Source organism: Scyliorhinus canicula, chromosome 1, assembly GCF_902713615.1.
Source record: "Scyliorhinus canicula chromosome 1, sScyCan1.1, whole genome shotgun sequence".
Lineage (NCBI taxonomy): Eukaryota > Metazoa > Chordata > Chondrichthyes > Carcharhiniformes > Scyliorhinidae > Scyliorhinus > Scyliorhinus canicula.
The window spans coordinates 116672927-116690518 of NC_052146.1; the positions used below are offsets into that span (position 1 = coordinate 116672927).

Sequence of the window (17592 nt, forward strand, 5' to 3'; positions counted from 1 at the left end):
AGATAGGTATCTTGGTCAATAGCAGCAGCAACCTGGGGGGGGTTGTTCCTTATTGTAGTTTCTATTATGTAACTTAATATTATGTTAATTTGCGTTGTTGTTAAAATGCTGTGTTCATGGAGGTGGGGGAGAATGTTTATGATTGCTAATATTATTGTTATTTTTGGTATTTTATTATGGTTTGTTGTTGTTGCATAAATTCAAAATTTTTCAATAAAAATTATTTCAAAAAAAAATCTTTGCTGCCAGTTTTTATTATTTGACATATGAAGAAAGTCTTACAATCCATTTAATCTTATCCTTCTATAACAATGGCCATGGCATCTTCCTATAAGTCCTTATGAAGCCCATTTTAACCCATTACTGAAACCATAGTGATAGAATATGCTGACATCATAATTACCCACTCAGTGAGCCCATAGTGATAGAAGATTCTGATTTAATTTGCTTTGCTGCAAACTTTAAACTGTAGAAAATTGTAAGTTGAAATGCAACTCTGGGTTCAGATGAAATTTCTTTGTCTGCTGTTTTGACCCAATAATTTTAGACAGTTTAAACAATTCAATGGTTAAGTTAGTGAGCAGAATAACTGTACGTTGTTCCTACCTAATCAGGAGTACATACAAATTAGGAGCACAGGTAAGCCATTCAACCCCTCAAGCCAGCTTTGTCATTCAATAAGATCACAGCTGATCTGTTTATATTTTACTTTTCTATATATTTATACATATTGAGTGGCTTATATATACTGATAACTTGCCTAATGACCAGTCATCCTTTGAGAAGTCCGATAGTGAGTCTCTACTGACTACTTAACAATGAAGAGCATCACAGTCCAAGCTACTTGACAACCATACACTTACCATGCTGATAGTGATCAGGTTGCGGGAAGCCCCAGCTAATGGACTTCCTTAACTGAGCCCAAGAGTCATCGAGGTCAACTGCACCTCCAGTACCTCATGATTTCAGATTGACTAACTAGGAGCTGGTCAGGAATAAGGTTGGTACTGTCCTGGGCATAGTTCAATTCCACGCTGGGTGCTGCATTGTACAATCAGAGCCACGGTAGGTAGTTGAAATCGACTTTCTCAATGAATCCAACAATATATTGTTTTGTTATGTTATCACCCGTCAGGAGGGCGTGTCTTATGTTCCCTAATCTGAAAGGCAGTTTTCTATTTGTTACTGATCACAAGACCTGTTACATGCACGGGATAGACTTTCAACAGCAGAATTCAGGAAGTCCCTATACAAGGTTTCTTGCCAAGTCATAATCTAACCAGCGGAGTTATTGTCTGCACACATTGGATTCAATTAAAAACTAAAGGTAAGAAAACCACATTGAAAATGCAGCACTGCCCGAGTGAGAGCTCTTAGCGACTCCAGCTGCACAGATACAGAGGGAGAGCTGCTTTGTGTGCTGTTCTTGGCTGTGATTGTTAGAATATTCATAGACGAAATGCACACTTGATAAGGACAAAAGCTGATGGAAAGCAAGCTCGAAGGGAGGGGTAGAGGGAGAGTGGAGGTGAGGGGGCAAAAGAGGGCAAGGGGTGGGGAAGGGGAGAGAGAGAGAATGGATGAGACGGGACCTTGGGGGGGGGAGGGGAAATAGAACAGACGAGCATAAGGAGAGGGGAAGAAAAGGAATGGTAGACTGGTGGGGTGGGAATGGGGGAGAGGGAAGATGAGGAGAGTAGAGGAGAGGGGGGTGCACAGGCAGGGTGGGATATAGGGGGGAGGTGGAGAGGGAGAATGGGAAGAAGGAGGAGGAGAGAAAGGGAGCAGATGAGTAGGATACGAACCGTACAACTATAAAATCTGTAAAGGAAAAAAGACTAACCTTTTGTCAAAACTGATTTTTTACCATTGGAATTATGTTTTGGAAATTTCTGGTCATCCAGACTCCAAACTCTGGACAAAGTCAGTCAAAAAAAAATCATGGTAAATAGTGAGATTTGTAAGGATTGGCCACAATAGTGCACTGAGTGTGGTGTAACTGAGAATGGGCATTTTATTTGTTGTTCTATCTATTTCAACATAAGCCATCTCCTCCTCTCTCTAATATATTACAGTGGCTGAGGGACACATTTTCTTTTGTGCTGTCTCCCAAAGCCCTTTTATCACTTTTGGGACCTGTTTTACACACACCTCTCACTCTTGTGCACGTCTTTCAAGTGTGGGCCAAGGTCATTGCATTTCCCTGGCAAGGGGTAGGAAAGGCCACTCGGTTGCCACTAAAGGTTCAAACAGACACACACACTTTCCAGCAGAGGGTGGTGGAGAGCAATCTCTGGAGAAGGACCCTGGTGCTTTATTCCACTATGCAGTCGGGAAGTGTAGGAGCAGAGAATTTCGAATTTCTACAGTGCAGGAGGAAATCATTTAGCCCATTGAGTCTGCACAGACTCTTTGAAAGAGCACTCTACCTTGGCCTCATCTCATCCCATCCCTGTAACCCCACCTTACTGGCACATTTTTGGACTGAGAGGAAACTGGAGCACCAGGGAGAAAGTGCAAACTTCACACAGACAGTCCTCGGAATTGAACTCCGGTCCTGGTGCCGTGAGGCAGCGGTGCTAACCACCGTGCCACCGTTCTACTATATTCACCACCTGGAAATGCCACTTTAACCACGGAATCTCACCAGCTCTGTACTGAGTCAGAAAACCTGTCCCGATAGTGATACGAAACGGAAAGCAGACTCTGCACAGACAGTGACCCAAGCCGGGAATCGAACCTGGGACTCTGGCGCTGTGAAGCAACAGTGCTAACCACTATGCTACCATGCAGCAATGTGATAATGAACAGAAAATCTTGCTTTGGGTTGATGTTTATTAAAGGATAAATAGTGGCCGGGAAGTCAGGGAGGACTGCTGCTCCTTATCAAAATAGCACTCTGGAATCGCTCCTATCCACCTGGGAGGGCAGATGGAGCCTCGGGTAACATCTCATCCGAAGCATCTTTGACAGTGCAGAACTCGCCCAGTAATGGCAAAGTAGTTTCAGCCGGGATTATATTCTCAAGTCCCTGATAATTATTTTAATGTTCACAACATTTAAGTGGAGGGCTGTAAATATAACAAAAACTATTGCGAGTTATATATTGAAATATTTAAGCACTTTCAAGGTTTACACAATAATTACTTGGGGCAGGTTTAGCATAGTGGGCTAAACAGCTGACTTGTAATACAGAATAAGGCCAGCCGCGTGGGTTCAATTCCCGTACTGGCCTTCCCGAACAGTTACCGAAATGTGGCGGATAGGGGCTTTTTGCAGTAACTTTATTGAAGCCCACTTGTGACAATAAGCGATTATTATTATTTTATTACTTACTGTGAACAGTATTGAAGGAATTTGAAAAACAAGAGATTTTAGGTAATCTGGAAGTAATTTTGAGCTTCTTTGATATTATACCACCGACAGTAGAGAATTGGCTGTCTATTGTATATCTCAAATTATATTTCCATTTAAGAATCGGGGCGGGCGGTTGGGGATGAGCGGCTGTGGTTACTGAAGGTTCGGTCTTGAGTAAGGGGTTGCAGGAGAGAAGGAAACTGGGAAAGGAGAAGAGAGGGAGACTGGGGAATGAAGAGAAAGCGTCATTGATCTGTAAGTTCACTCTGTTTCTCTTCACAGATGCTACCTGACCTGCTCAGTATTTCCAACATTTTCTGTTTTTATTTGGGAAGAGAGGGTGACCAGGGAATGGCCTGAGAAAGGGCATCAATATTTTCTAAAGGGCTAGAAGCAGCAGCTGCTTAAGAAGCATCCCGGTGATGAACGGGAGCGTCATTGGGACAGAAACTGCAAATAAAGAGCAGAGTGAAACCTGGAGCCCCTGCTGCTAATGTGCAGGAAAGATTATTTCCACCGGTGGGTAATTGAGAAAGAAGGCATTTGAGCATTCTGACTGGAAGAACCTTGAAGGAAAAATTCCTGAATGAAGCCCAGGGGAGGCTTCACCACAAGCAGTTATTGAGGAAAAAAGTTGAACATACTTTCTAAAAGATTGGAATAAGTATTTGAAAATGAGGAATGTGAAAGGACCTGGGTGGAGTGTGTGAAATGGTGTTTACTGCATTGAATGCCAGCACTGACAAAGGGACCAGCTGTCAAGTGGCCTCCCCCTGTGCTGTGATTTCTATTATTCAATGAAAATGCCTTTTTATTTAGCCCAAGCGCAGGGGTTGGCTTTGGAATGTCGAAGCCGAGCTGAGCTTTGGATAATGTGCCCTGTGAGAAGTGACTCAGACATCGAGTCCATGACCCTGTTCACATGATCTCTCAGTTTGGTTCAGGCCTGTCTGCACCAGTCGGTGTGAAGGCCTGTGATGAATGTTATCGGTAGCTGCTATAACGGTACCTTACCTTTAATGCATTGGCCCTTTAAGGCTGGGCTTGGAACCCTGAGGGACTCCGCCTCTGGCTCCTCCCCCAGGAAATGGTACATAAGATGAGACTCACTCGGCAGCATGTGATGAGCACACTTCTCGGCTGCTGTACAGTTCTCAGATGATTAAAGCCTTTGAATCACCTATCTTCTCTCCTGTGTTGTGATTGAGGGTATCTCAATTTAATCATCTGACACATCAAGATGGACAGCGCTCTAAAGCCGGAGAAACTCAACCTGGACGCTCGGTCGCCGGAAGCCCCGGAAATGTTTAAATATTGGCTGCGGTGTTTTGAGGACTATATTGAGTCCTCAGCGACTGATGTCGACGGAGCTCGCAAGCTGCGTTTACTACATGCCCGGGTGGGCCACCGACTCTCCTCCGCGATCGAGAATGCTACAAATTACGAAGCAGCGGTCGAGATACTGACGAAATGCTTTGTGAAGCCGATTAATGATGTACAAGCCAGACATTTGCTCTCAACCTGCAGCCAGCGTTCCGGGGAAACTCTGGACGAGTACGTGGAGAGACTCACTGCGCTTGCGAGGAACTGCAACCATAAAGCAGTGACGGCAGAAACCCACATGAGCTTGCATATTCGCGATGTCTTTGTGTCCGGTATCAGGTCCTCGTACATCCGGCAGCGGCTCCTAGAAGACGGGGCAAAGGATCTCCAAGGCACTGTAACGCTTGCCTCTTCTCTAGAAACTGCCCACCATAACCTCCGTACATACTCCACGGACCTTGCAAACCCCTCTCGATCCCCTCCAGACTCGGCCACGCTACAGGCCTGCGCTGCGCGGCGATCCGCTCACTCCGGGGGTTCCCCATGCTATTTCTGTGGGCAAGGTCAGCACCCATGGCAACGTTGTCCGGCCCGCTCCGCGATCTGCAACGACTGCGGGAAGAAAGGGCACTTCGCTAAAGTCTGCCTGGCTGGCCCCAAAGGCCACAAACAAAATCCTCACCAGGCCCAGAAATCAAGCTCCCGGTCTCACAGGACCTGAACGGCGGCCGGACACGCCCACTTCCGACGTGTCATCGACCTCGTGCGAGTCATGGGAGCGGCCATCTTGGCGGCGGCCATCATCGAACCCCGACACGTGCAACCGTTGGCGGCCATTTTGTGACTCCAGGCGGCTATTTTGTGAGTCCGACTTAACCAAGGACTCTGACTACCCGCAACTAGGAGCGATCACGCTCGATCAATCGCGGCCGAAACACCTGCGAAACTCAATGATGCGGGTGCGAATCAACGGCCACGACACTACCTGCCTTTTCGACTCCGGGAGCACAGAGAGCTTTATCCATCCAGATACGGTAAGACGCTGCTCCCTGCGCACCCACCCCACCTCCCAAACTATCGCCCTCGCTTCAGAGTCCCATTCGGTTCAAATCACGGGGTATTGTGTCGCTGACCTCGCAATTCAAGGCGCTGAATACACTCGTTTTAAACTTTACATCTTTCTTCAACTCTGCGCCCCCCTGCTGCTCGGTCTGGACTTTCAGTGCAGCCACCGGAGCCTGACACTGAAGTTCGGCGGACCACTGCCCCCACTCACGATATGCAGCCTGGCGATACTCAAAGTTGCGCCACCCCCCCCTCTTTGCGAACCTCACTCCCGACTGTAAGCCCATCGCCACCAGGAGTCGCCGGTACAGTACTCAAGACATGACCTTTATCAAGTCAGAGGTTCAGCGGCTACTAAAAGAGGGGGTCATCAAGGCCAGCAACAGCCCTTGGAGGGCTCAAGTATTGGTAGTCTGCTCCGGGAAAAAGCATCGAATGGTAGTGGATTATAGCCAGACCATAAACCGCTTTACGCAACTCGATGCTTACCCACTTCCCCGCAGAAATGGTGACTCACATCGCCCAGTATCGGGTATAATCCACGGTCAACCTAAAATTGGCCTATCATCAACTCCCTATCCGCCCAGAGGACCGCCCCTACACGGCTTTTGAAGCAGCCGGTCGGCTGTTTCCCTTCCTTTTGGTGTCACAAACGGAGTCTCCGTTTTCCAGAGGGTGATGGATCAAATGGTGGACCAGTACGGCTTACGGGCTACCTTCCCGTACTTGGACAACGTCACCATCTGCGGCCATGACCAGCAGGACCACGACGCAAACCTGAGGAAGTTCCTCCAGACTGCCCGGGCCCTCAACCTCACATATAACAAAGAGAAATGCGTGTTCCACACAACCCGGCTAGCCATCCTCGGCTACGTCGTGGAAAACGGGGTCCTAGGCCCAGACCCCGACTGCATGCATCCCCTTAAGGAACTCTCCCTCCCCCTTAGCCTCAAGGCACTCAAACGGTGCTTGGGGCTTTTCTCCTATTACGCCCAGTGAGTCCCCAGATATGCGGACAAAGCCCGGCCACTCATTAAGACCACGGTTTTTCCCCTGACGTGTGAGGCCCAGTCGGCTTTCAACCATATCAAGGCCGGTATCATCAAGGCCGCCATGCACGCAGTGGACGAAGCCATTCCCTTCCAAGTAGGAAGCGACACATCAGACGCCACCCTGGCTGCTACCCTCAACCAGGCGGGCAGACCAGTAGCGCTCTTCCCCCGAACCCTCACCGCCTCGGAAATTCGGCACTCTGCAGTCGAGAAGGAGGCACAAGCCATAGTGGAGGCCGTGCGGCACTGGAGGCACTACCTAGCCGGTAGGAGGTTCACCCTCGTCACCGACCAACGGTCGGTCGCCTTTATGTTCGATAGCGCACAACGGGGCAAAATAAAGAATGACAAAATTCTGAGGTGGAGGATAGAGCTCTCCACCTATACGTACGATATTAAATATCGCCCGGGGAAGCTCAACGAGCCCTCAGATGCCCTGTCCCGCGGCACGTGCGCCAACGCGCACAAAGACCGCCTGAGAGCCATCCACGATGACCTCTGCCACCCGGGGGTCACCCAGCTTGCCCACTTCATCAAGTCCCGCAACCTTTCCTACTCCACAGAGGAGGTCAAGGCCATGACTAAGGCATGCCAGATATGTGCGGAATGCAAACCGCCATTCTATCGACCAGACAGGGCCCGCCTGATAAAGGCCTCTGGGCCCTTTGAGCGACTAAGTGTGGACTTCAAAGGGCCCCTCCCGTCCACCAACCACAACATCTATTTCCTCACCGTGATGGATGAGTTCTCCCGCTTCCCTTTTGCTGTCCCCTGCCCCGATATGACCTTGGCCTCCGTGATCAAGGCACTGCACAGCATCTTCACACTGTTTGGTTTCCCCGCTTATATCCACAGTGACCGGGGTACATCGTTCATGAGCGATGAGCTGCGTCGATATCTGCTCAGCAAGGGCATCGCCTCGAGCAGAACAACGAGCTATAACCCGCGGGGAAACGGGCAAGTGGAGAGGGAGAACGCGACAGTTTGGAAGGCTGTCCTCTTAGCCCTACAGTCAAGGAGTCTCCCAATTGCCCGCTGACAGGAGGTCCTGCCCGATGCCCTACATTCCATTAGGTCACTCCTCTGTACGGCCATGAACGAGACCCCTCACAATCGTTGTTTGTCTTCCCCAGGAAGTCCACCTCTGGGGTCTCGCTTCCACGTTGGCTGACGACTTAGGGACCAGTTCTACTCCGGAGACACATGAGCCATCAATCAGATCCCATAGTCGAGAGGGTCCAGTTGCTACACGCAAACCCTCAATACGCCTACGTCGAGCACCCCGACGGCAGGCAGGACACCGTCTCCCTGCGTGACCTGGCACCCGCTGGCTCTCCCACCGACCCCGCTGGCTCGCCCACCGATCCCGACGCTCCCCTCCCCGCACCGACCGCCGACCCCGACAGCGCGCCCCCTGCCCCCCAGCCGCCACCGGCACCGATCACCCTAGTCATCCCGGATAACCCCCCCGCTCCAAGGCGGGCAAAGGCTCAGTCAACCGTGCTCCCGGATATACCACCATCAATACCGACCGTATCCACGGCACCACCACCGGAGCGGAGAAAGTCAGCACGGACGGTCAAACCACCCACAAGACTGAACTTATAACTCCACTTCACCCCCGACGGACTATGTGTTTTTTTTAAATAGGGGGTGAATGTGATGAATGTTATCAGTAGCTGCTATAACGGTACCTTACCTTTAATGCATTGGCCCTTTAAGACCGGCTTGGAACCCTGGGGGACTCCGCCTCTGGCTCCTCCCCCAGGAAACGGTACATAAGATGAGACTCACTCGGCAGCATGTGATGAGCATACTTCTCGGCTGCTGTACAGTTCTCAGATGATTAAAGCCTTTGAGTCACCTATCTTCTCTCCTGTGTTGTGATTGAGGGTACCTCAAGGCCATAGATAGATCAGTTCTGAGTGGGATTCCCAGTTTGTACAGATCCTTGGTTCAGACCAGAATCCACAAGAGATCAGAAAAGAGATGGGGCCTGTTGAAAGTATAGTGTGTGCTGGCTCTGGTTTCAGGGTGAATGACAATGAGTTCCAGCATTACTACTGGTAAGAAGTCGGATATTGGGGCAATGCCCCCATTGCAGTAACATCTAGGCTATTAGTGAGTTATCTTATTGTTGCTTATGAGGAAAATCTGAGTTCTATCAGTTTTACTATTATCAGTGAATTTGATTGAATTCATATTAGTTACTGGGGAAATCAATGCTCTTCCCAACTCTGGTTTCCCATCCTGCACTCAGTTTCCCTAATCCTGCCTCAGTTTTCCCTCACCCCGCCCTCAGTTTTCCCTACTCCTGCTGTAGGTTTCCCCTCTTATCCTCTTGGTTCTCAGAGTTTCCCTCTCACCAGAGTCTGGTGGAAAACCCTGAGCAACAATAATCTAGCAGAGGCAGCCCGTCATTATGCAATAAATGTGACAACATTTGGAGAGGTCAACTGATCAGTTATCATGAGGTCAGCAGCATGTACCTGATGTCCCACAGTCAAAACTTAAATACTGAGAACATCACATGACGAAATCTCCCAAGTTATAACAAGTGAATGCATTCCAAAATGTTCTTCATTGATTGCAAAGCGATTTGGGAAGTCCAGACGTTATGAAAGGCATTATTTATTATTTTTATTTAGAGCTGGCTGAGCTTAAAACTTACTGATGAATTTAACTTGGATCTGACGAATAAACTCTACATTCTGTTGATCAGCTGCTCAGTTTTCGTGGCTTTCTGACACCCTATCGCATGAATGTCGAAACTAGTGTGCTTAAATAGGAAACTAACGGAATTTGGCTTTACTTTTGTCAAAAGCTCGGGATCTGGTAGCTGCTCATGTAAACAGTTCAGTAAGAGGCAGCTTTAAGTTTCAGTGTTGTAATATTCCTGCCTCAGAGTCAGCAGTTTCTAGGTTTGGACCCCGTTCCAGAAAGACTTGGTGAGCGGAGACCAGAGCTGCTCAGAATTCCAGTGCCCCCCTCTCATTATATGGATCGTGGAAGTCCATAAAATAAAAAAATAATTGGATTCTCTAAATTATTTTAAAAATATATTTGTTGGTATAAAGAGTTTGCAGACATGGAAGGAATAGTCACTTTGCTGTTACTAATTCTGGTTGGAGACATGCCTGAATGTTTGATAGCGTGATATTTTGATCATGTGACATCTGATCACCTGGCTTCTGCACATGCTACTGCATTTACCTGATGAAGTTGGGGGTCCCCTGTAGTGAGTATTTTTTCTCATGGTTTTTCTTAGCCTTACAGATGGACAGGGGTTTCACACCCAATTGCAGCTCTTGTCCTGAGTTAGCTGACCTCAGGGAGGTGCAGGGGGAATGTTTTACGATTGCTCTCATCATAGAGAATGAAAGTGACATTCAGTTGTCATTCCTGCCTCCAATAGTTTTCCATGGTCTCCTGTTGGGATTCACTTGTGTGAGCGCTAGGGAGCGATTGGAATTGGTGGCGCATCGATCCAGAGTGTAACCGCCTGTTTGACTCTCCCTGTCTATCTTTGCGCACAGGATATGGAGATTTTGGAAGGTAGAAGAGTGTGAGCAGCACCTGAGGAACTATCATCCAGAAAATGGGATATGACATTGGAAGAGGGACATAAATGACCAGGACAATTTGGCCAGAAAGAAACAACCCCAATGACATCCATAGAATTCTTACAGTGCAGAAGAAAGCAATTCAGCTCATTGAGTCTCCACCAAACCTCTGAAAGAGGACCCCATTTAGGCCATTCCCCCACCCAATCCCCATAACCCCACCTAACTTTGAGCACTGAGGGGCAATTTAGAATGGCCAATCCATCTAACTGGGTAGAAACCGGAACACCCGGAGGAAACCAACACAGACACTGGGAGAACATGCAAATTCCACACTGTCACCCGAAGCCTGAATTGAACCCTGGCCCCCTGGGGGGGGTGCGGTACATTTCAGCGCCGCCATTTCAGCGCAGCTGTTTCAGTGCTGCCGTTTCAGCGCCAGGACTTTTCAGCGCCAGGATATTTCAGCGCCAGAAAAAAAAAATTCTCCACATTTGGGGCAGCACGGTAGCATGGTGGTTAGCATAAATGCTTCACAGCTCCAGGGTCCCAGGTTCGATTCCCGGCTGGGTCACTGTCTGTGCGGAGTCTGCACATCCTCCCCGTGTGTGCGTGGGTTTTCTCCGGGTGCTCCGGTTTCCTCCCACAGTCCAAAGATGTGCGGGTTAGGTGGATTGGCCAGGCTAAATTGCCCTTAGTGTCTGAAAAAAAAAATAAGGTTAATGGGGGTTGTTGGGTTACTGGGATAGGTATACGTGGGCTTGAGTAGGGTGATCATTGCTCGGCACAACATCGAGGGACGAAGGGCCTGTTCTGTGCTGTACTGTTCTAATTCTAAAAAAAATTCCAATGTTGTCATTTCGTTATGACAGAATTTTTTTTGGCACTAAGCAATTTACAAATCTGTAAGTTCATAAAATGAAATAAAACTCAAGTGTTAACAAAATGTTTTTATTGTAAAAGATCCACTTATAAAGATCCAAAAACAGTACATTAAAACAATTTACAAATCTGTAAGTTCATAAAATCAATCATTAAAAGGAAAGTTCATTGGACATTCATTGGATATTCATTGGAAAAAAACGCATTTAGTTTGTTAAATTGTGCCCTATTGAACGAAGGTAGTCAATTTAATTCCTGCTGCCATATTCGGAAACAATTTTCAATATCCTCTCATCAGCTTTTCTATATTTAAGTAATTTTAATTGAGGTTCATTGCCAGCTAAAAGTTTCTCGAAGTGCTCGTCTCTTCCCTTTTGAACATGCTTAAGGACATCAATGAACTTCCAGATAGTTGAGTGTGACATTAACAGTTCACTTTTCAATCTCCTGTTGGCCGCCTCAGCATAGTTATTTGTTCTGTCATCCCCATCTAATGTTCTTTGATACATATTCCACATCTCGGTAGGAAATAAAGGACTTCGTCTGCCTGCTCCTCGGCGATTAGGATGGCCGATATAATTGTCTTCGAAATAGTTTAAAACCGGAATTAACTCCTCCGGTAAATTACCTGCTAAAGAATCCACGTGACTGTCAAGGTCGTCAACTGGCACAAAACATAGGGCAGTTATCATTTTCGAATGTAATGCAAAATCGGGATTGCTCTTATATAAACGCATGAGACCAAAACCACTTATCTGCCCAAGTATGTTTTGAGACAGATGAAAAAGGCAGCCTCTGACTTCTATATTGGGGAAGGAGTCTTTCATGGCGGTAAAAGCAGCGCGTTCAAAATCACAATTGATAATGGCAGGTCCTGCGTTTGTAATCATTTCTTTTACCATCGCAAACAACATCATATAGGTCGCATACTGTTTGTTTTGTAAAAGCGCGTATAATACAGGGTGAACTCCATTATTTTTCCTAACCATGATGATATAAACTTGATAAATAGGTGTGGTGCTACCGCAAAGGTTCCGTCAGCATACCAAGTCGTGGAAGTTGCCATGTGTTCTAACCAACTCTCTCTCCCAAATATAATAATCCGTTCGTTGTTCGTACCACTATCCTTTAAACAGAAATTTTCCTCGGTTTCTGGGGTGGGTTTATACATCATGTATTCATGACGTAACTGAAGCTCTTGAATCGATCTTGGATTATCGGGGACCTGATTAACTTCGTCTCGTTTTCTACGAATAATTTTTCGCATTACCTGCCTGTTTGGTAACTGTGCCATACCTGCCACGGACATTTTTTCAATGCACTTGTTGATAATCGTACTTGGAGGCTCACAAGTCTTTTCAGCCCGGTCTCTCGCATCAGTTATGACCTTTTCCATTTCGATAGCAACTGCAGATGGGGGATGAGTATGTTCGTTGATCTTTTCGATCACCTCTCTTTCTAACGTGTGAATGCGGGCCTTGCACCTACCATCCTCATGGCATCGCCAAAACTTAACTTGCTTTTGTTTCTTGCTTTCTTTGTCGAAACGATATATAAAACCTTCATGACAGAACTTCTCTCTGCCTCGCTTGCTTTTCACTGATTCAGCCATGGGTTTAAAGATATGGAACTTACCAAATTTACCAAAAGAAATTTACCAAATAACTAAGTAAGTATAAAAACTTGTTAACAAAACTCTAACATTATCTAAACAGTAATCATAATAAAACTCCAACAAAATCTAAAGACAGTTAGAACGATGAAACGACCAAATAACTAAGTGTAAAAGCTGGTATACCTGTGTCATACCTGTGACCATACTCAAGAATGATTTCTGAATGAATGAGCGCTGAAACGTCCTGGCGCTGAAATATTTGGCGCGGAAACGTCCTGGCGCTGAAACGTCGGCGCTGAAACGTCGGCGCTGAACTGTCCCATTCCCCCCCTGGGGTTGTGACGTAGCAGTACTAACCACTATTCTGCTGAGATATAAGAATTTAATTTTTTTTAAGAGAGAAGGCCATGCCTTGAGCCTTACATTACCTGGCAGATATAAAGTTCTTAAAGTGTGAGATGGATGGACCATCTGTTCCAACAAGCGCAAATGGATGGGCTCAAGCACATGACTCACAACAAAGAACCAAAGAACAAAGAAAAGTACAGCACAAGAACAGGCCCTTCGGCCCTCCAAGCCTGTGCCGACCATGCTGCCCGTCTAAACTAAAATCTTCTACACTTCCGGGGCCGTATCCCTCTATTCCAATCCTATTCATGTATTTGTCAAGATGCCCCTTCAACGTCACCATCGTCCCTGCTTCCACCACCTCCTCCGGCAGCGAGTTCCAGACACCCACTACCCTCTGTGTAAAAAGACTTGCCTCGCACATCTCCTCTAAACCTTGCTCCTCGCACCTTAAACCTATGCCCCTTACTTATTGACCACTCTACCTGGGAAAAAGTCTGACTATCCACTCTGTCTATGCCCCTCATAATTTTGTAGACCTCTGTCAGGTCGCCCCTCAACCTTCTTTGTTCCAGTGGGAACAAACCAAGTTTATTCAACCTCTCCTCATAGCTAATGCCCTCCATACCAGGCAACATCCTGGTAAATCTCTTCTGTACCCTTTCTAAAGCCTCCACATCCTTCTGGTAGTGTGGCGACCAGAATTGAACACTATACTCCAAGTGTGGCCTAACTAAGGTTCTATACAGTTGCAACATGACTTGCCAATTTTTATACTCAATGCCCCGGCCAATGAAGGCAAGCATGCCGTATGCCTTCTTGACTACCTTCTCCACCTGCCCTTTGGTGCCATGTTCGTATTTGCTGCTGCATGGGCATCCTATCCCCATGTTGGCCTCGATGGCCACCACCTTCCTCCACCTTCTCATGACACACATCCAGTGAAGTTACAGTAACAGGAAGCCCAAGGAAATTCTGGTCCTTTATAGGCTGTCAGATTTGCATTGAGGCACTGGGACAGAAGGTGAGACAGAGATGGGCGTCTGTGTTGTAAAGGGTAGATTAGGTACATTAAAGGATTTTGTTACTTTTGTTTTTGGGATGTTGGCAATATGAGAAAGCAGCAATTGCTGCTCATTCTATGTGCCCTGAGAATGATAGGAGCCATCACAAGCATAATGTGTAGAATGCCTTCCCTCTGTGTTCTAAGGTTCTGTGTCCTCCCTCCGTTACGTTCAGCCCCAGGAGTGACCCACACAGTATCATTTCACCGAAATCTGTCAAACAGAAGGGGGTTTGAGGGCAGCACGGTGGCGCAGTGGTAGCACTGCAGTCTCACGGCGCTGAGATCCCAGGTTCGATCCCGGCTCTGGGTCACTGTCTGTGTGGAGTTTGCACATTCTCCCAGTGTTTGTGTGAGTTCCCCCCCCCCGCCCAACCCAAAGATGTGCAGGGTAGATGGATTGGCCATGCTAAATTGCCCCCTAAAACAGAAGGGGGTTTGATAACCAGCAGTTAACCTGTCACATTATCTTCACTTTCCAAAGGAAGCCACGATGGCGAACAGACGTGAACGATCAAATTCAGCAAGTGGCGAAGCTCTCTACAGGATTCTACACTTGCCAAAGAGGTCTCCGCCAGAAGAGGTTAAAGCAGCATACAGGTAAGAACATAAGCATACGGAAGGCCATTAACTCCCTTGAACCTGTTCCGCCATTAAAGTGAAGCAGAATTAATCAACATCTTTACTCCATCAACCAATTATTGCCCCATTCCCCTCAATACCTTGATTTAACAAAATCCATCAATCTCAGTTTTAAAATCTCCAGTTGTTCCTCCAGCCTCAACAGTTTCTCGGGAACAAGAGTCCCAGATTTCCACTACCCTATGGATGAATAAGTACTTCCAGATACTACTCTCTCAGGGGCTAGCTCTAATTTTAAGTTTGTGCTGCCTTGTTCCAGACTCTCTCACCAGAGAAAATCATTTCATGAAATGAAAAATGAAAATGAAAATCGCTTATTTCACAAGTAGGCTTCAAATGAAGTTACTGTGAAAAGCCCCTAGTCACCACATTCCGGCATCTGTTCGGGGAGGCTGTTACGGGAATTGAACCATGCTGCTGGCCTGCCTTGGTTTTCTTTCAAAGCCAGCGATTTAGCCCTGTGCTAAACAGCCTCTGATGCTAAACGGCCTCTGCGTTCATTGTGTTTACCTTCTCCTCTCTTATTGGAGAGGTTGGACAGACTGGGTTTATTTCTGCAGGAGTTTAGATGGGTGAGGGGTGACTTGACTGAAGTATATGAGATTCTGAACAGTCTCAACAAGGTGGATGTGTAAAGAATATTTCCTCTTATGGTGAGTCCAGAAGCAGGGGTCACTGTTTTAAAATCAGTGGGCGCCCTTTTATGACAGAGGCGAGGAGAAATGTTTTCTCTCAGGATTGTGCAACTTTGGAACTCTCTGCCTTAAGAGGGGAAGTCAAGCCACTCAATAATTTAAGACGGAGGAAAATAGATTCTTGTTAGGCAAATGTTATAACCCTCACAAATACCATGGGATATTGCTGATTGATCTCCCTATGGGCTTCATAGAATATGAGTTCCTCTGTTGAGCAGGCGGAGACCCGCACAATAGGGGCTCACCAATGGGGTCTTCAATATTGACCCCAAGATCCGGACTGGCAGTTTATGATAGTTCTGGGCTAGGGCATTTGTTTTGTATGCCGTAACTGCGGCGTTATTTGTGTTGGAGAATAAACCTCCTTTGCCTTTCAGCTTACGCCTCCTGGAATTATTATTTTCATAAAATGTAGAGTACTCCAGTCATTGTTTTTTCCAAGGTTTTTGTTTATAAATTTAGTGGACCCAATTCATTTTTTTCCAATTAAGTGGCATTTAGCGTGTTCAATCCAACTACCATGCACACCTTACGGTTGTGGGGGTGAAACCCACGCAAACACGGGGAGAATGTGCAAACTCCACACAGACAGTGACCCAGAGCCGGGATCGAACCTGGAACCTCGTCGCCGTGAGGCAGCAGGGCTAATGCACTGCGCCACCATGATTTTTTCCTAGTTAAGGGGCAATTTAGTGTGGTCAGTCCTACCCTGCCCATCCTTTGGGTTGTGGGGGTGAGACACACGTAGACATGGGGACAATGTGCAAACTCCATACGGACAGTGACTCGGGGCCGGGATCGAACCTGGATCCTCAGCGCGTGAGGCAGCAGTGCTAACTACTGCATCACTGTGCCACCCCCTCCTGGAATTATTATATTGGCGATGACGATCAAATACTGGATTCTGAGCAGCAATTTTTTTTAAACTTCAGAAGACAACTCCAGTTACGAAAAAACAAACAAACAAACTCGGAATTGCCTTTGTTTGGAAAACTTGAGCCATATGATGCAAACGTAGAGGACTGGGATCAGTATGCTGAGAGCATGTGATTTTTTTTGTGCCAATGGCATTGAAGTGGATGAGAGACAAAAGGTAATCCTCCAAAGACAATGCGGAGCCCCAATGTTTAGCATTATCAAAAGCTTAACCTATGCAGCTTAATGTAGAAGACCAAAATATTCAATGAGCTCATGGACCTGGTGACAAACCATTAAATCCAAGCCACCCATAATACTCCAATGCCACCATTTAAAATAGCTGGGAGGACTTTGGGGGAATCCGTTCTGGAATTCCTTGCTAGATTGCGGAAGGTGGCAAAGTACTGCGAATTGGCCCGGTCCCTAACTGAGATGCTACGCTACAACCCAGAAAACCTTAGTCCAAACAGAGTCCAACCTAGACCTCAAAAAGGAGAATGCTGAGAAAGGGCACAAGAACTTCAAGGGATGATGGATAGTAGGGTTCTCAGGTTGGCGGGAGGGACCTCGCCTAGAGAAGACAGTGTATCCGGGAAGGCATCCACATGCCTCACCCACCATCAACCCAATATTCCAAAAGGACATCCTGGCATTTTTAAAAAATGGCCAGAGGTACCCGGGAGATCTCCCTGGAAGATCACAAATGTAGCTGCAGGCTGCTGTAGGTGCTGTGGAAGGGTGTAACCCAGGCACAATCCAGGCAATGTTGCTAGAATCAGCAGTACATGTGCCACCTAGGCCAAAAGCAAAAGCCACCTCAGGCTCATGCCTTGCAAGTATACCAGCCCTCAGAGGATGAAATTGCATCATCACTACAAAGGTCACCCCATTAAGAACAAGTCGGCTGGTCAACGGTCATTCCTTAGAGATGGAGGTGGATTCCGGAGCCTCCATCATTGGGGGACCAACATTTCCAGCATCTCCAAACGGGTATTCTGCCCTTAAGCCTTAAATGTAACCCACCAGGGCCAGACTAGCCACATACGCGGGAGATCCTTTGAAGATTATG

At 47.0% G+C, this 17592-nt stretch overlaps 1 protein-coding gene across 4 annotated transcripts in view; it reads left to right on the top strand.

The window, feature by feature from the left end:
* The first annotated feature begins 490 nt into the window (after positions 1–490).
* Positions 491–17592, top strand: part of LOC119966560 (dnaJ homolog subfamily C member 5-like) — a 33760-nt gene continuing 16658 nt past the window's right edge. Inside the window, exons 1-2 of one of the 4 annotated variants that reach the window (XM_038798457.1) lie at positions 491–639; positions 14753–14868. In XM_038798457.1, coding sequence (XP_038654385.1) covers positions 565–639; positions 14753–14868 — 191 coding nt within the window. In that variant the 5' untranslated portion in view covers positions 491–564. Of the gene's footprint in view, positions 640–882; positions 1066–1200; positions 1328–14752; positions 14869–17592 lie in introns of those variants that run through there. The other 3 variants (XM_038798466.1, XM_038798484.1, XM_038798476.1) reach the window with 3 other exon arrangements.